The sequence below is a fragment of the Ahaetulla prasina genome, chromosome 3, assembly GCF_028640845.1.
Source record: "Ahaetulla prasina isolate Xishuangbanna chromosome 3, ASM2864084v1, whole genome shotgun sequence".
Taxonomy (NCBI): domain Eukaryota; kingdom Metazoa; phylum Chordata; class Lepidosauria; order Squamata; family Colubridae; genus Ahaetulla; species Ahaetulla prasina.
Genome location: NC_080541.1, coordinates 208,178,627 through 208,197,979, shown reverse-complemented (window position 1 = coordinate 208,197,979; position 19,353 = coordinate 208,178,627). Strand labels below are relative to the sequence as shown.

General features: G+C 38.4%; 1 protein-coding gene across 2 annotated transcripts in view; it reads left to right on the top strand.

The window, feature by feature from the left end:
• Nucleotides 1–17,547, top strand: part of ZNF217 (zinc finger protein 217) — a 36,382-nt gene extending 18,835 nt beyond the window's left edge. For both annotated transcript variants that reach the window (XM_058174477.1, XM_058174476.1), the window contains exons 2-6: nucleotides 2,792–4,560; nucleotides 8,656–8,781; nucleotides 9,956–11,443; nucleotides 11,644–11,770; nucleotides 14,625–17,547. In XM_058174477.1, coding sequence (XP_058030460.1) covers nucleotides 3,159–4,560; nucleotides 8,656–8,781; nucleotides 9,956–11,443; nucleotides 11,644–11,753 — 3,126 coding nt within the window. In that variant the 5' untranslated portion in view covers nucleotides 2,792–3,158 and the 3' untranslated portion in view covers nucleotides 11,754–11,770; nucleotides 14,625–17,547. The remainder of the gene's footprint in view (nucleotides 1–2,791; nucleotides 4,561–8,655; nucleotides 8,782–9,955; nucleotides 11,444–11,643; nucleotides 11,771–14,624) is intronic.
• The last annotated feature ends 1,806 nt before the right edge of the window (nucleotides 17,548–19,353 follow it).

Sequence of the window (19,353 nt, the reverse complement as noted above, 5' to 3'; positions counted from 1 at the left end):
TATGTCAAAATTGAACAGCCCCCTCTCAATGGGGGGGGGGGTATGGCATCATCTATCTCCAGTCTACAACACTGTCCTTTCAATAGTTACATCCATTTGCACTACTCAGGTGGCTCTGATAACACAGATAAGCCTCAAGGACTCTCTAAAAGAATGCAAATGTCCAGCTGTCTACAAGGAGTATAAATCCTTCCATTCCCCACCATCCAGCCAGAGCTGAAGAAGCTTCTTGGATGAGAGGTGAAACATCTCCAAAGAAAAACCAGAAAGTCGAGTTACCTCTTGATAAAGCACCTTTGGTGAGAAGGAAATGATATAGAAGGTATTTGTGCTATAGAAAAGGAGGGGAATAAATGTATTTGGGAATTTTCCAGATCTTGGATTACAGCCCCCAGAATTTCCAGCCAATACCGGGGTTACTGAGACTTGGAGTTGAAGTTCAAATATTGGGAAGATGCCAAGATCTGAGAAGGCTATAGTAGACCAGCCTTTGTCAAGATATTGATAGCAGATATTTTTGTTCTTCTGCCACATTAACTGGTACTGGTAATTTACTTCAGTAAATCAACCTATCTTTTCAAGTTGGACTTTGGGAACTAAATAGTAGTTCCTATTTGGAAAATTGCCCAAATATTGCAACTCACTTGTTAAACCATCTTCTTTTATAATAGTACATTGTAATTTGCAACATTGCAAAAGAGGATTATGATCAGAAGCAAGTAATAAATAATCAGTGTAATCTTTATTTTTTTCAGCGATATAAGATGACACATGTGGCCCCCAATTTTTCTACAATTTTTCTAATTGTTTAGGACAGTATTTCTTAAAGTGTGGTTTTAGGACCCCTGGGAATACCCCAAGACTCTTTCAGGGATCATTAAAATCAAAATTATTTGCCAGACATAGAAGATATTTGCAAAAAATTAAAAGTGTCACACTTTTCTCCAAAAAAAAAAAAAAAATCTGACAAAATACAGGGTTTTTCCATGAAAATAATGAATTTAATATTGTTATGTTTATAGGATTCTATGTATTCTATGTATTCTATGAATGCATCCATTTTAATTTTAATGCAAAACAAAGCCCATACAAGCAAAAGATGTCTTCCATAACTTGTAGAAGTAGGAAGGCATCCCGAGACCAACAGATTTAAGAAACATGTGTATTGAATGGGTGTCTATAGGTCAATATCTGTTATCTACATCTCTTGTATGTATTGGTTGTGACAAATAAATAAAGTAACGTCAGATCAGAGTAGAGTATTTAATATGGTTCAGATTCAATAATACTTTTCACTTGGTTGCTGTTGTGAAATATGTGGGTGCTAATGGATATTTTTATGTAAATACCTGCATTTGGCTTTGTACTCCTATTTTGACTATGCCAAATGACATGTAGATTAAACTCAAAGGGAAAGAGGCATATAATACTTGTAATTGGATCAGATTTATTAGCCTTTAGGAAAACATTCTTTTTCCCAAAATAAATCTCTTTTTACTTAAGGCATCTGGATAGTAGGCACTAAAAAAGAGGAAAAAGTGACTTGAAAATTTGAAGTCATATGTTGGTGATTTTTATTATACTAAATTATTATTTAGCATTATGCTAAATGTTGTCACACTGATTTAGAGTATTTATATATTGCATATTGTTTAGCTGTTATCTTTCCTTCCTCCGGTAAATGTATGTTTCAGTAGTTGATCTATTTATTGAGACAAATATCAAATATTTTCGATTTGCTTGTTTATCTCCCACATAAGTTTCATATTCAAGTTACAATTTTTAATAGACATCCATATTCATATTTAGTTGTTATATAAAACCAATTGTTTTAAACCTAAGGATTAGTTCTGAAGTATTCAAAGGGGCATAAACAATCTTTCCAAATGGCTGGCATTTGAAGTGGCCCCATGATTTCAAAATGGCTACCCATTAGGTGTTAACTGACAGCAGATCCTGTCATGAGGAAATCCTTTTTTCTTTTCTTTTTAAGATAATGTTATTAGATTTCTTTCAAACTTGTTAAAAACTAACACATTTTATTATATAAGGAAATATTTAAGCGCTTAAAATGTTTTGGGACATAAGGGCTTGCATAAAACAACTTCTTAAATGGTTTTGTAATAAGAGAATATTATTCCTAAAAAATGGGATTTCCTAGATTTCTTTTTAGGATAATAATGTGGACTTCTAGGATTCTGCAAATGTAATGGCTGAATTATTGTCTTGTTTCTTTCACTGAAGCAGTTTCTTCTTTATTACTGAGTGCTGAAGATAATGTTCTACAGTAACTCCCTAAGGCAGTTTCCTTGCAGAGATTAGTAACTTCCTTTGATAATTGCATCATTTTAAAGATAAATATTTAGTAAAATCTGAATGTGTAGCTGGATTGCACATCTTTAAACTTGGATTACATTCGAGCATTTGTTAAAAGTGGGTTGGGAAACTGTTAATCATACATTGTATATTAGTGTCCAAAGAACACAGGAATTGCCTTCTGACTGAATTGCACTGTATAAAGCCAGGGGTCTCCAACCTTGACAACTTTAAGACTTGTGGACTTCAACTCCCAGAATACCTCAGCCAGCTTTGCTGGCTGAGGAATTTTGGGAGTTAAAGTCCACAACTCATAAAGTTGTCAAGGTTGGAGACCCCTGGTATAAAGCATTTTGTAGAAGAAAGAATACTTGGTATCATAAAAGTATATTAGTCCTTTTGTTTCAAACTATTTTATTGATTCATTTTGATTCCTAAGTTAATATTAATTTGTTTTCAAATTCTCTTCACCTAGGTGGTGACATTCTTGGTGATTCTGAGCTACATCAATTTTCTTCAAGCTTAAGAAGAAGAAGTTCTCAAGTATTAAACTCGGAGATCTGAACAGACCGGTTTTGCTGAAAGCAAATTACATAAACTGCAGAATAACATAAGCAATTCCACCTCTTTCATATAAGAGCCAGCAATAATTTTTATGAAAGTATTTCTTTCTGGCAGAAGTTAGCTATATCTACAGATGAGCAGAATACCCAACAAGCCTCTCTCGAAGGAGTCATCAGGGCTCAAACATCTGCTACCAAACAACTGGGAAATTTCTGAAGTGGCCCTGTTTCTTGCATAAAAACAACTTGACGATTCTTGTTAAAACTGCCAAAGGAAACATGCCAACTCAGCCTCTTTTGGTGTACATGGATGGTCCAGAAAGTATAGCCAGTACTGTTGGTTCACGAATGGACAATAATGATGCCACTATGCCAGTAAAAGGAGCCAACACAATCTCCTATAAGAACTTGCAAGACAAGTTCTTAATGCAAGGTGAAGGATGTGTGTCTTTAGACTGCATGTTTTGCGAACAGACTTTCAAGCATCCAGAAGACCTCGGTAAGCATGTCTTAACCCAGCATAGACCGACACTTTGTGAACCGGCAGTTTTGCGTGTGGAAGCGGAGTACGTTAGCCATCTTGATAAAGGACAAGGGAGAACTGATTTGCCATCCCTGGACGTCAATGAAAAGGATAGTCAAGACTTCAGCTGTGTGGTTTGCGGGCAAACATTTAATGAGGCTTTTGATGTTGAGGCCCACATGAGAAAGCACAAGGATTCTTTCACTTATTGGTGCAGTGTATGTGGAAGGAGATTTAAGGAGCCCTGGTTCCTCAAAAATCACATGAGGACTCACACTGGCAAACCTGGCTCTCGCAGCAAGGCGCTGCAAGGATCTGAGAGTCCCATAACGATAAATGAGGTGGTTCAGGACCAAGCGGCGGAAAGCATAACATCCCCTTATAAAATCTGCATGGTGTGTGGCTTTCTATTTCAGAATAAGGACAGTTTAATCGAGCACAGCAAAGTACATACCAAAGATTCTCTAGCCAACAGCAGTGGCACTCCATCGCAAGGGGATGGTAAAGAAAGTACGACACCCAGGGAAGAATTTCTGCAATTTTTAAACCTAAAGCCACTTTCAACTTCTAATAACAGCAAACAGAAAAAGCCCGTGAAATGGATTGCCGAATTGGATCCGTTCAGTACCTATCAGGCATGGCAGTTGGCTACTAAAGGTAAAGTTGCTATTGGCCACGGACAAACAAAAGACGCAGGTCAAGAGGGAAGCACAGACAATGATGACTCGTCTTCGGACAAAGAAGAACTTGGGGAGATTTGGAACGCAAGCAAAGCAAACCAGACTGAAAGCGGAGGAAAGACCAAGGGAAGCAGAGGTGGAAATTACACAGGGATTGGTAACATGCCACAGGACAAATTTAAATATCGTTGCCGCGAAGTGCCTTCATTGCATATGGATTCTAAACTGTCCCAGAACAAAGACAAACCTACCCATTGTTCAGAGTGTGGCAAAGCCTTTCGAACTTACCACCAACTCGTCCTCCACTCGAGAGTCCATAATAAGAAAGAGCGGAAGAATGATCTAGAAAATGGTTGTGGGGAAGGGAAGCAGCCGAGAACATGCCTTCCTGATCCTGGGAGCCTAGATGAGAACGGAGCCGAACGATTGGAGGGAGGATCTGAAGACGGCTCTGAGGATGGGATAATAGAGACTCAGGGTAAGACAAGTTAACAACTGTTCACAATAAAAAAAATGTATTTTGTTTGTTTAGGCATAAGAGGGTGTCGGTATTAAAGGTAATGTGGAGGGTGAGACATTTTGCTAACTGCTTTCCAAGGAATATTATCACAGAATCATCTTACATTAGTTTTAAGACATAATTTGCATCTACACCAAATGGAAAAATGCTTGCATAATCTTAAAACGCATAACGTGTTTCATATACATATGACATTGGTGTGTAGAATTGTATAAAAGGATAGTGTAATGTAGGATTAGACATGGATATTTTCATTTCTTTAATGCTAGACATTTTAGGTTTTTTTTCCCCACCACAGGTGAGAGTGTACTCACCTAAAGATACTGGTAAATCCTTTTGTTATGCAATGCAGGTAATCCTCAATTTATGACCACAATTGAGCCAAAATTTTCTGTTGCTAATTGAGACATTTTTAAAGTAAATTTTTGCTTCATTTTATGACCTTTCTTGAATAGAATAGAATAGAATAGAATAGAATAGAATAGAATAGAATAGAATAGAATAGAATAGAATAGAATAGAATTCTTTATTGACCAAGTGTGATTAGACACACAAGGAATTTGTCTTGGTGCATATGCTCTCAGTGTACATAAAAGAAAAGATACATTCATCAAGAATCATAAGGTACAACACTTAATGATAGTCATAGGATACAAATAAACAGTCAGAAAACAAAATCGTAAGGATACAAGCAACGAAATTACAGTCATGCAATCATAAGTGGAAGGAGATGGGTTATGGGAACGATGAGAAGATTAATAGTAGTGCAGACTTAGTGAATAGTTTGACAGTGTTGAGGGAATTATTTGTTTAGCAGAATGATGGCGTTTGGGAAAAAACTGTCCTTGTGTCTAGTTGTTCTGGTGTGCAGTGCTCTATATCATCGTTTTGAGGGTAGGAGTTGAAACAGTTTATGTCTAGAATGTGAGGGGTCTGTAAATATTTTCACAGCCCTCTTTTTGACTCGTGCAGTATACAGGTCCTCAGTGGAAGGCAGGTTGGTAGCCATTGTTTTTTTCTGCCACATTTATTAAGTTGGTAACACAGTTGTTGCTTGTCAGAAGGTTGGAAAAAGTGATAACATAACCCCAGGACACTGCAACTGTTTTAAATCCATGCCAGTTGTCCAGATTTTGATCACGTGGCCATGGAATGCTGCAGAGTGAGAAAAATGGTCATAAGTTCCCTTTTTCAATGCTGTTGTAACTTCAAATGGTCACTAAATGAATGGTTTTAAATTGAGAAATACCTGTACTCTGTACTTTGGAGAAATTGGCAGAAATTTGGAGATAGGCACATAAGTCCTTTTTATAGAACAACCAGTATATTTCTTGCCTCACGTTTGAACTCTACTCTACTCTATAGTCACTCTTGTTAATCAAACTTCAGTGCAGTTACAGTTGGAAATGAACTCAAATGAGCATAATACGGTGCCTGCTGCCCTCTAGTGATAAACCTTAAGAGGTTCATGCTAATTAGATTCACCTTTCATAAATTTGGTGATTCTGTATTGAGATTTGGGCAGCTCACAGTATAAAAAACACAGCTCACAGTATAAAAGCACAAATTCTGTGAGATAAATAAAAATGCAGTAAGGGTAACTGAAGAAATAAATACTTGTCTCCAGTGTTCAGTTTTGGAAATCATGCATCTGACAGGATTCTAATTTAGAAGGATTCTTCCCTAAAATTAAGTAGAATTAATTCTCTTTTAAATAATGAAGGATTTACATAAGACAGTGAGATGTGAGGTTGCCAGTTATAAAAATTAAACAAGATATTTTGCCGTGATGTTTTCTAATGAATGAAAACATGTGGCTGCGGAATGGTTTTAAAAATGACTTTATCATTGTGCTTGCTTCAGCTTGAACAATGGCTCTTGGAAGCTTCATTTTCCTTGTAATTACAACTAAGCTACACAAGCCTACTCTATCCATGTATCCCATCCTGCATAAAATTCTTCCTAGTGCATATGTTATCTGTTGTTATCCTGATATCTGCTTTTCAGATTAAATCCTGCAGTATAAACTCACAAATTGTGTTCCCTTGGAGAGAGGCTGCTATGCAACCTGAAAAAAGTAATCCAATCACTACTTAACAGTGGCATTGAAGGGCTGTGCTTTTGTGAGTTGTTTCTGAAGTCTGCCTGCCAAATGCCACTGCATATTTTCTAAGGTGTTGCGTACATGTGCGTCCATGTGAGAAAAAGAATTTGCAAAAAAAATATTTATGTCTCTTGTGCCCAGATGTCAATTTTTTTTATGCCCCAACTGTTTTAAATGCAATGGTACTGTGTAGGGTAAAAAAAATCTCAGCCCATCAATGTCTTTTTTGCTGCCTAGAGGGAATTTATAATCCAAAATGGTAGTTGTACTATCTGAATATCCAAGTCTTTAAAAATATTTCCAATGGAAATAATTTTTTAAAAAGAAAAAATATCCTTCCATAGTAAAATTAAATTTTACTTTGCAATCTGGTTTTAACATAGGAAAAACAATTGGTGTATTGGGGAAAATTAATAAATAATAAACTTAGTTTAATAAGTATCAAAGGAAAAGAACTAACTGAAGGCATAGGAATAGACTTTCTGCTTGCTGTTGCAGTCTGTAAACTCAAAACTACTTCAGAAGACCCGGAGTTGAATGTAACGGGTAGTCCTCGACTTACGACCACAAATGAGCCCAAAATTTCTGTTGCTAAGTAAAACATTTGTTAAGTGAATTTTGACTCATTTTACAACCTTTCTTGCCACAGTTGTTAAGTGAATCAATGCAGTTGTTAAATTAGTGACATGGTAATTAAGTGAATCTGTCTCCTCCATTGACTTGGCTTGTCAGAAGGTCACAGAAGGGGATCACATGACTTTGGGACCCTGCAACTGTCATAAATATGAGTCAGTTGCCAAGCATCTGAATTTTGATCACAGCAATGGTCATAAATGTGAAAAATGGTCATAAGTCACTTTTTTCAGTGCCATTGTAATTTTGAACGGTCACTAAACGAACTGTTGTAAGTCGAGGATTACCTGTACTGTGGACTCTCGTATGATGATCTTTAAGATGCAATGTATGCAAAAGACACCTAAGAATATTTTTTTTAAATCTTGCAAGGAAGAGCTGGGAAAACATCCAAAAAGTGGGATAGAAACATTCTTAGTTGGCCAGAGAAAAGATTTAAAAGCTGCTCTTTCTAGCAAAAGATTGCTAGAACTGACTGGGAGTCTCCAAACTTTTGGACTTGGCATATTCATAATTCTTTTTTAAAAAAATCTGTAAACAACTGGATGTAATTGGCATATGTGTTTTCAAGGAAGATGTTATGTTTTATAATGTGCCTTGTAGAGGCTGTGCCACCTTACGGTCTTCCTGCAATCCTTTGAAACCATTTGACCATAGGTAACTAAACTTTTGCTCACTTCTGTATTCCACTGTCATAGTTAAAATCTGCTCCATGGTGGAATATTTTTGTGTGATAGCGTTGAATTGAGTAGTTCTAAAGGATTGCAAGAAGATGGTGGATTAGATATACAAGATATACAAGATATTGATAAAAGCATGTATGTTGAGAGAGAGAGAGAAAGACCCTTCCTTCCTTCTTCGTCCCTCCCTCCCTCCCAAAAATATCAATTCTAAATTAAATAGGCCCCAAAAAGATTAGGGTAAAATCTCTCCAGAGGATCAGGAGCACAATATATTCTTGGCAGATACCTTTGCAAAACAAATCAAACCTATTATCTTATTTTTTTCCATTTAATTTTTTTTTTATTTAACAATTTTGCAGCATGTGGATATACAGATATAAATAGGTAGAAATACATGTTCATTTTCCCCTTTTAGAGGAAGTACATTAACAGTAATCTGTTCACTTACTATTTGTGTCTTATTATAATCCTTTTGTTTAAAACAAAAGTTGTTTTTCCCAAAAGGTATCTACGAATGAACAAATAATTACAGAGGTTGCCCAATTATTGCACAATATGTCTTTTTTTTTTCAATGTCCAGAATTGTGTTTCTTACTTTTCTTTACTTTTATTTTTTTTCTCCCCAATCTAAAGATAAAAATGAAGATGGATTGGAAAGATCAAAAGTAAAAAATCTTGGAGCTACTAGAGAATGCAGCTACTGTGGAAAGTTTTTTCGTTCAAACTATTACCTCAATATTCATCTCAGAACTCATACAGGTAAAAGAAAAGTTGGATTATGCCTTTGGTGAAGAATCAAAAGGAAAACATTTTCAATAAGTAAAAAACAAATGTGATTCAATGTTGACACTTTTTTGACACAAAATTTTCACAATTTTGAAGTTTTCCTTGACAGTAGAGACCATCAAACCAATGGAGTGAGTAAAAAAGCTATATAAAACTTCCCTAGAGTTATTGAGGAGATCCACACTACTGTCCCTGTAGATTTCTGGATAATGTGACAAAAATGGTTGGCCATTGTCTCCTTCTTATCCTGCTATAAATCCCAAAATTGTGAGTCAGCTCTTTAAAAATCTAGAAAGGCGCTTGTTATCAAGGGATTTATTTTTTTTATTATTTTTTTTTAATATGAGAGTTAACTTTATAGCAGAGATTTTAAAACAGCAATATTAAGGTTCCTGCTATTTGCTAATCTCACTTTATAGCCCACAGTTGACCTGCAGTTGTTAGGATTTTAATCGGTGTTGGGAGGGAAGACTTCCATTACTTCCGATACCAAAAATGTTGGCATATTTCTCAACTCCCCCACCCCCTCACACACATACACATACACATACAGAGAGAGAGAGAGACCAGCCAATCTTTGTGTTTGTTTCAACCAAACCTGTCTTACTGGTTGGATGCTATGGGGAGGGGGAAGAAGGAGTGAGTACTGTTCACTCCAACTTTAGCTTCTGGAGTAAAATGAGGCTATGAATTCGACAAATAAATGAATTACTCTGCAAATTGCTGTGATTAGCAATTGGGAGGCCTGAAGGTCTTGAAAGTCGCCTTGTATCTCCAGGAGACCAAGCAAGGTAAATATTAAGGATTTGCAGTTCAGTGTTGGAAAAACCCTCAGGCAGGCTAACAAATGAGTCTTACATGAGTATAAAGACAGAAGAAGAATTAAAGGCTTTAGGCACTACATGCAATATTACTTTGTCCTTACTTTTTCTCTGTCTGCGCTAAGCACACCATCCCTTTTAATTTCTAAAAATGAAATCAAAGCCAAATACCAATTAGTGTAATTTATGAAACCATTATTCTAGCAAAAAAAAAAAAAAAATCGTTCTAAGATGTTTTAGCAGCAGTAAAGAATTCATTTCTGTTTTCTGGTGGATCAAAAAAAGGAAGTGGGAGTTTTCTGACTTTTGGCTCATTATTTTTGCAGGCGAAAAACCATACAAATGTGAATTTTGTGAGTATGCAGCAGCGCAGAAAACCTCTTTGCGCTACCATTTAGAGAGACATCACAAGGACAAACATACAGAAGCTTCAGCAGATCTGAAAAATGAAAGTAAAGGGTTATTGCCTTCCCAGGAGACAGGGTTCTTGTCAGTAAGCAGTGGTCATGCTCCAGAAACCAAAAACCTGAAAAGGCTCCTTGAAGACGCCAAAGATGCCAAAGGAGTAGTCCCACCTGCAAAACAGCAGAAAGAATTTTACTCTTTTCACGGTGCGCTCAAAAATATAACTCAGGACATGAGCAAAGACTCAGACTGTGATGGCTTGAAAGAGGGCGCATCAGTTTCAGGTTTTTTAAAACGTGCAAAAAACACAGTGGAACATCAGGCAAACAGTCTTGTTAATAGAACTGAAAAAAAGAATTCTGAGTTAACAAAAAATGTGTTTGATGCTGGCAGAACGAAGGCGGATTTAAGTGACATTACCGAAAACTCAAAATGCAGATTAACAGTTCAGGAAAAGCCCTTAAATTTATCTACCGCCTCTTCTCAGGATGCTCCAGTAATTCTTCATTCTCGGTGTTCCTTAGCAACCAGTACCTGTCCCTTTTGTACTTTCCGGACGTTATATCCAGAAGTTCTCATCATGCATCAACGGTTGATGCATAAGTCTTCTAATAACCTCAATGCAATGACTAAAAATAGCATTAGAAATAGGGCCGCTCATAAAGCCAGACGTACAGGCTGCCCACCTTGTCTTTTGGGCAAGGATGTGCTACCACTGCCTCTTAATTATGGGAAAATCAAATCTTCCTTGCTCACTCAGTCAAAATCTGTGGCTGTGGAGAAGGCGAGGCAGTGTCCCACCCCACAGAACAAAGGGCCCATTCTCTCAGGACAAAACCCCAGCAGCTGGGCCCCAAGCAACTTGAAATCATGCAAACCTCAAATGATCGGCGTTCCGATTAATAACTGTAGACAGGAAATGCACCAGAGCCCTGGTCGCTCTTTGGTGCAAGATAAAGGGAAATCAAGACTTTTGACTTCTCAGTTAGGAACAGGCAATAACAACATCAACAGCTCTTCGGAGAATCCTTTGAACAAAGCTAGTCGAGAAGTAGAGTTTTTCAATCACAGATCCACCGGGAATAGATATGTGGGATTTGATGGACTGCCTTCTAAAAGACTTAGGCCTAATCTGTTTGCTCTGGAACAGATCGACTCTGCTCGACATCGGACAGAGAGTGAAACTTCTAGATTACCTCTTTCAGGCAAATATTCAGGTCTGCTCCCTCAGGAATGTTCACACACCAAGCATGCCTCTCTCCTGCTTTTCAAACAAGGCCTCACGAGCTCTGACAGAGATGCTGTAAATCCAATGACTGTTCTGAAACCATATGAAACATATAACCCGGGACCATTTGCCAGCTCCTGTGGATCAAGTGGCAGCCACGTCCCCAGCTCGTCAAAAGAAGGTATGTACCATACTTTCTTAGCTTTTCAGCAATGAATGATGGAAAAATTAAGACATTCTTTAAAACAAAAGAGCACTTGCCAAATGGAATTGTAATCTTTTACAGCCATTGCCGGTAGCCATTGGATATAGGTATCATGCACTGAACAGCCCGTCTTAATTTTTATTCCTTTGTTCATGTGTTGTAATGTTTGTTACTAGGGAAAAGACCAGTGTCATATCAACACCTATCTAACACCTTGCTGCAAAAGCGAAGTTATGAGAGCTTCATTGGCAATACCCATAGCCGCCTGAATGATAAGAAAACATGATTTGGCTGCAACAGATGGTAAGGCACATTTCATACACAAATGTACATATTTTTACATTTTCATTCCTATCTGAAGGACCTGTGGGTCACTATGTCTTGCTGAATTGCAGCACCCATCATTTTTTACCATGGCCATGCTGACTGGGTTCACTGGGAGTTATAGTTCAGTAGCACTTGGAGGGCGTCAGGCTTACCCTCTTTACTGTAGACGAATTTTCTTTAACTCCGTGCTCTGTGGATGTATCAAGACATCCAATTCTCTGATCTGTAATGTCCCTAAACATCTGGAAAATTTAAAAGTTTAGGTAAATTGCCTAGTTTAAAGTGTGTGTGTGCAATTTTGGGGAGATCATGAAGTTACCCTAGATTCCAAGTAGTGTTCTAGAACTGTATTCCAAAGTAAGGGTGAGCCAAGACAAAACTAAATTAGATTTTACTTAAAGTTAATGAAATAATCAATTAAATGCAGTTAATAAGATCATACATTTAACACATTTCCTATTCTGACATTTTAAAAATTAGATTTTGGCAGTAACCTTTGAAATATCTCAAGTAGCCATTTTCAAGATGGGAGGACACAATTTCTATGCCTCCAGTTTGGAAAACGCTATAGGAATAACTGGAATATGTGTTAAGCAAGACTCAAATTATTAAAATAGCATTAAATGCAAATAAAAATAACCTGTCCAGAAAATTATTGTGCTTTCACTTTCTATTAGGTAGGAAAATAATGCTGAACTACAATTCCAAGTATCCATCACTGTCTAATGCTTGCTATAGCTCCTAAGGGGGCTGTTCATCAGTATATTTTAGTGGGAGAGAAAGGCAGAATCTAAATTAGGCTTTTGCTCAGATCTATTTTGCTTCACTGAAGGAGCAGCCTTAAGAGCATTTGACTAAAATCTTTTCTCCCAAGGTTGGTCTGCTGCCAAATAGCCAAAAAAGACAACAAGAGATGCTCAAGAAGTCAAAGTGTAATTCTGGGCTAATGTGATTGCCATCTTTAAGAATAAGCAAATTTGTATGAAAGAGAACACAGTTTGACACACAATACGGTTCTGGAGTATAGAGAACTGGACTCTTTGAGATGGATTTGTTTCAGGCTGTTGGCTTAGATTTTCCAGTGATGAGGCCTGTCATTTGGCCCTGCCTTCACTGGTTTCCTTTTTTCCAAACTACAGGACGCACTTTGATAAATCCGGGCAAAGATTGTTTTAATATATCATACAGCATTTGATTGCAGTATAATCTTCTAAAGGCAAGATATAACTGTAGTAAACGAAAGAGCAACGATGCTGGTTTATTTATTTAAAACATTTATATGGATGCCCATCTGATATCAAACTCTGGACAGCTCCCGACCAATAGTTAAAACAACACTAGGAATAAAACAACATAATACCTATTAAAACCATAAACATTACAAGCCTGGCACCAAAGCTAAGTCCATCATTAAATCTTTTTGTCCACCTCACCCTATCCCAACTCTTGAAGAAAAAGGGCCTTCAGTGTTAGGAGAGTAGAAGTCTGCCTGACTTCAAGGGGAAGATCCTATTGGATGGTAGTTTTTTGGAGAAGCATGACCACCTTATCTGTTCTGATGGGTAAATGTCCTTAGAGGGACCTCTCTACATATACACCCTATACCAGGGGTCTGCAACCTTAAACACTCAAAGAGCCATTTGGACCTGTTCCCACAGAAAAAACATTGGGAGAGAGAAAACCTGGGTGGGCGTGGCCAACTCAACGTCACATGACACCCCCCTCAAGCCACACCTACTCAGGTTTTGTGGCTTCCGGTGTTTTCTGTGGGAAATGGTTCTCCCCCTCTCCTTCCCTTTTATTTCTGTTTTTTTCTTTTTCCCATCCCTCCCTCCCCTTTGGCGAGGGCGCTTCAGCTTTCTCTGAGCATGGCAGTGGGAAAAGGGGGCTGGTTCCTCTGAATTTCGCACACCCACCCCAGGGATCAGGCTCGGAGAAAGCCAGAGCGCCCTCGCCAAAAATGCTCACCCATCAACCCACCAGCTCCATGCATCTTCACTGTACTTTGGCCGAGCCTGGCCGCTCACTTGAGAAGGGTATCCCCACTCATGCACACTCTCCTGGCCCTGCAATAGACCCCCAGGGGGTCGCATGAGGAGAAGAAGGAGGAAGCTGCTGCTGTGGCTCATTCTCGCTCCTCATTTGCAGGCCTGTCCCCCTTTCTGTCATACTCTCCTCCCAGATCCCATTCCCACCCCGCCAGCCCTCGTGTTAGTGAGGTTGGCATCGGGCACGGCTGGGTTGGGCCAGTGTCTCAGAATGGAAAGCAGGTTACACAACCGGGTCGGCAGGGAGCCACAGGAGAGGGGTCAAAGAGCCGCATGTGGCTCAGAGCTGCGGGTTGCCAACACCCGCCCTATACTATAGAAATAGTGATGAGATCTGAAAATCGGGTTTCATTTTTTTGCTTCCCAGAAATGTTATGTAGTTAAGTTTCCAGAGTATGTATGGTTTGTGTCTTTTGTTTCACCATGAAGTAATGATATTGCTTCCTAAAATGGCTTTGAGGTTAAGGTTTGTAGCTAGAACTTACTAGATTTGATTTCAGGGGCCCAGCAGGTACTGTTGGAAAATACTGTTACTTTACAACCGACACATCACAGTTGCCACACTGCAGTTTCCATTGCAACCTTAAATTATGTAAAATGAAATCTGACCCCAAAGAATCATGTTTTTACCTAAACCTCAATACCATATTTCCTGCATTTTGTAGTAAATCTTTAGGAAGATCAATCCCTTTACAATATGTAAAAACAATGCTAAAAAAAATTATCTTTTTTTATCTGTTGTGAGTCGTTTGAAAAGGAGTTTTTTCACCCCTGTATTCCAGGTATGAAGACACAGACTTTGAATCTCTTACAGTTCATCTCTTGAGAATGATAGAATGATGGAAGCTACCAAACTAAGCTGTGATTTTACTGTGCACAGAGGAAAAACACTACAGTTGTGTAATGGAAGATTTGATCCTGTTTGGATGAAGCAATGTAAACGTTGTTGTCCAGGACAGTGTTGTCTAAGTGTGTGTATCTTTTCCCAATCTTGAATAATATTTGTTTTCTTAGAATTACTGTAGACCAAATATTTGACTTAAATATATATTTTGCATATGTGAGTGCTGCTGATGTTGTGTGCAGTCCTTGCATCTCAGATAAAGCTTTACATTTTGTTTTTCCTCATTGAAATACAGAGAGAATTTTTTTTGCCTAAATATTTTCAGGTTTTGCTTTTTTTCTTTAAAAAGTAATTTTCAAAATGAAACCCCTCCATGTACAACTTATGTTCATTTTAAGCACAATTATGGCCCGTCAGATTATGTCAGGAACATTTAGCGCCAAATGAGACCATACGGTCTTTGGAGACATCATATTTTTCTCAAAATGAATCTTGTTTTATTTTTCTTTTAACATCACTTCCATAAGGGAATGGAATTAATTGATTGCACTCTTGGGTAGTGTAGTGTAGGGATCTCCAAACTGGCAACTTTAAGACTTGTGGACTTCAACTCCCAGAATTCTTCAGAGTTGAAGTCCACAAGTTGCCAAGGTTGGAGACCCCTGGTATAAGCATTAAAGTTACTCAGACCTTTGACATAAAGACATAACTCCTTTCTTACAACAAACACAGAAATGTTTCTAACTGAAGGCCCTCTGGGTATTTCTGTTCATCCATTTTTCTTTTCTTAAATGCCATTTTCACCTCTACACGTTCATCATTTTGCAAAAATGTATAGATGTAAATAGATTGTGTACATATGCCTAAGAGGGAAGGTAAGGTTCCTCTCAAATACCAATGCCAATTATACCAACTCATATATATATATATATTTACTTGACAAACTGAAGGTTCAATCTGCCTCCCTCACGTGGCTTCACAGATGGAAGATTCCCACAGATTGCTGTGCTTTCCTTCTCTCCATGTCCCCATCTCAAAGATTGTTGGCTTTGGGTCAGGATAAATTTTTAGATACATTGTGATGCACACAGGAGTTGCCTTGAATTGGAGGCTTGTGGTCCCTTAAAGAGATTCTGCAGCCACACTTCTCCAGATAAGCTACATGTACAATTTGGGTCCCATTTGAAAAATTGGGTCATATGCCCAGCATTGTTTTGCCAAAATCAAAACCGTGTGCATAAGGGGTCTTGTGAGGTAGTTTTTGTCTATCTACACTTTGTAAGTAATTCAGCCCCAAAGTAGAGTGATGAATTTAATGGGGAACGGTGGTTTGTTGTTTTTGTTTTGTTTTTAAATCCTAGAGGGGTTTCCTTTTTTTTTTTTTTCCTTTTTCCAACTGCACAGGACTGAAAATTGAATAGGAGAATGATTTGTTGGCTGAAAAAATGAATTGTACAATGTTGAAGCTGGATGTTCCAAGCATTTTGTAAAAGCCTTTATAACAACAGCTTAAATGTTATTTTCTGTTTGACGTACCCATGTTTCCAGAACAAAAATGGTTTCAAAAATACTTTTTTGCACTGTTGAATGTGTTTCCTATCAGATGTAAATATGCAGAAGCTAGGTAGACATTCTTGGAAATTTTCTTCACACCCAGCAAGCAATTTGGAAAGCCTTTTAATTTTCTGACTTCCTGTGTGTGAAAAAAATGAATCTCTGTAAAACTGGCAATGGAATGAAGTGCTGTGTATCAGGAAATTGTACAAAATTTACCCTTTTCCTGTTCATAAGCTGAGCCATATGTACATAAAATCTAGATTTGTTTTCCTAGTTTTGCACTTTTATAGCCTATTTTTGAAGATGAATACATTTGGAAGATGGCTGATCTATTTTTGCCTGAACCTTCAATGAGTCTTTTCTCTCTTTTTTTCCCTATTTTTAAGTAATGGAGCTTAATGAAATAATAATTTAAAAAAGACCAGGACTGTATTTAATTACAGGTTTTAAAAGCATCTCTTGCTTTTTGTTGGTGCAGCCTTTTGGAAGCTTATAGGCACCCTTCGAAATTGGAGACAAGATTATGAACAGAGGCCTTGGTTCCCAGTCAGGGTTCCCAGTCCCATTTCCCATTTAAGCACGGGAATTACTGCAGCATAAGCTTTTTCCTGTCCTACTGTAAGTCTCTTTGAAAGGCCCTGGCTGGCTCTTGTTCTAGTCCAGGGGTCTCGAACCTTGGCAACTTTAAGACTTGTGGACTTCAACTCCCAGAATTCCTCAGCCAGCTTTACTCCCAGGAATTCTGGGAGTTGAAGTCCACAAGTCTTAAAGTTGCCAAGGTTTGAGACCACTGTTCCAGTCTATATCAGAGTTAAATTGGGTTGCAGGAGGGAGTAATAGTACTTCCCTTCACACTTCCAATGTTATAATTGCAGCAACTAATGCATATTGTGTGGACTTCAACTCTTCACATACACAGCAGGGTCCCACAGTGGTCTGGTCATTCTTTGAGCTGATCTATACATCTAGAGGATGTCCAGATACAGGAAAGCTGCTTTTGGGATATTGCAAAAGAGTCCTTAAGCATAGTCCACTAAAGCTTTTTGGGCAGAGATGTGGTACCAACCAGGTCAAAAGGAAAAGATGCTGCTTATTTGTAGTTATTTTGTAAATTACAACATTGGTCTCCAAAATAGGTTTGCCCATCAGTATTAACTATGGGATACTACTGTGTGTTTCTTTTCTTCTTTTTTGGTAATAGTGATGAGAATGCTGGTACAATTGTTATATTTATTTCTTTCTACCATGATTTATAATTGTTAAATTCTTACATTGTTGAACTGTAGACACCATAAAAATCATTTAATTTATGCTGCGTTTTCAATGTAGTGCAATTTGTTATATGTGATATAAATACAAATGTGAGGGGGTTGGGTTTTTTGTTTTTGTTTTGAAAATACTTTTTTGTGGTCCTTTTATTTTTTTGGTCTTCTGAATATATTTGAAAAGAACCAAATAAGGAGTGAGTTATGAGTTGAGAGAGATGGTGTCTTACCCCGTTTCCCCCAAAATAAGACATCCTCTGATAATAAGCCCAATCGGGCCTTTGAGTGCAGGGCAGTAAGGCCGAGTGCTTATTTCAGGGTTCAAAAAAATATAAGACAGGGTCTTATTTTTGGGAAACACGGTAGACGTATTTATTATTTCACATGGTTACAAAGCACATTTACTTCGGGTTTGTGTGTGTGTATTGGGAGTGAAAAAAAATCAACAGTGGTCAATGGGATGGAGGGCAAGGGGAGTAACATTAAAGAAGGCAGCTTTAGAGCATTGCAAGATGCCAGTTATGTCCAGAAGAGGCAGACTTCACACCAAGGGTGAGCAATTAATTTTTCCAAGGGGCCACATGAGAAATTGGGTCTGTTGTGGAGGGCTGAAGCAATACACTGAACCTAATATCCACAAGTTGAGGGGAGAGGGAGCGCACAGCCTCACTTCAGCCCAACCACCACTTTCCTGTCACAGATTCCAAAAAGTTACCTTGCTAGCTGTCTAAATAGCAGTGCACTTAGACTTATATAGAGCTTTGCAGTGCTTTACAGCCATCTCTAAATGGTTTATAACAGTGATAGCTAACCTTTTCTGGACCAAGTGCCCAAAGTACACGCACCCAGTGCCTGAACCCCCAAAATGCAATGCAGGCATGCCCCCCACACACCCTGTATATGCGCACATGGCCTCTGTGCATGTGCTGCACTTATATGTGCCACCCCCACATGCATGCGTCGCCTCCCTACATGTTCCCATGCATGCGCGGCAGAAACTTGAAGACCAGCTGGCCAGCAGGAGGCGTGCACGCATGCGCAGCAGAGCTGAACTTGGGTGATGGATTGCATGCCATCAGAGAGTGCTGTGTCACCAGTTCACCATCACAGGCTTATAGTCAGCCTATTTTCCCCAATAGTCTTGAGTCCTCTTTTTACCGTCCTCCGAAGGATGGAAGGCTGAGTCAATCTTGACCTAGTGAGAATCGAACTGCTGGCAATTAGAATTAACCTGCAATGCTGCATTCTAACCACTATTGTTCTAAAGGAGTTCGCTCTTCTCCCACCCCCATGGTGTGCTTATTTACATTTTATTTTCTAACTTCTAATAGATCTCACACGAGCCAGACAGGGCTAGATGTGGCCCTTGGGCCATAAAATGCTCAGGTCTGGTTTATGCTGTATTCATTTAGCAAAAGCAACAAGGTTCTATGGACACCACCAGAAATGGAAGTTTTTCCTCTGCTCTACTAGGAACAATGTATGCTTTGCCAAGAAGAAATCATGTAAAAAGAACTTGAAGATTTTGTCTTAGTTCAGCCAGATCCCTAAAAGGAACAACGCATGCTGTGTTTTGGCTTGCATGTTAGTTCTCCGATGTGGTATGTTTCAGCTATTCTTTGGCTTAATATAATGTTTTTCAAACTTGTCCACTTTTAAGTTGAGTGGACTTCAACTGCCCAAATTCCCTTGCTGTGCTACCCAACTTGGAAGACTACCCTAGTTTGAAAAACACGGGTCATTAAATAACATGTGCAAATCACATGTGCTTTTGTAAATTAGATTTGATGCTGGCTTGGAGGGAGTAGAGTCTATACCACAGGAGCAGAACATGGAGTGATTACA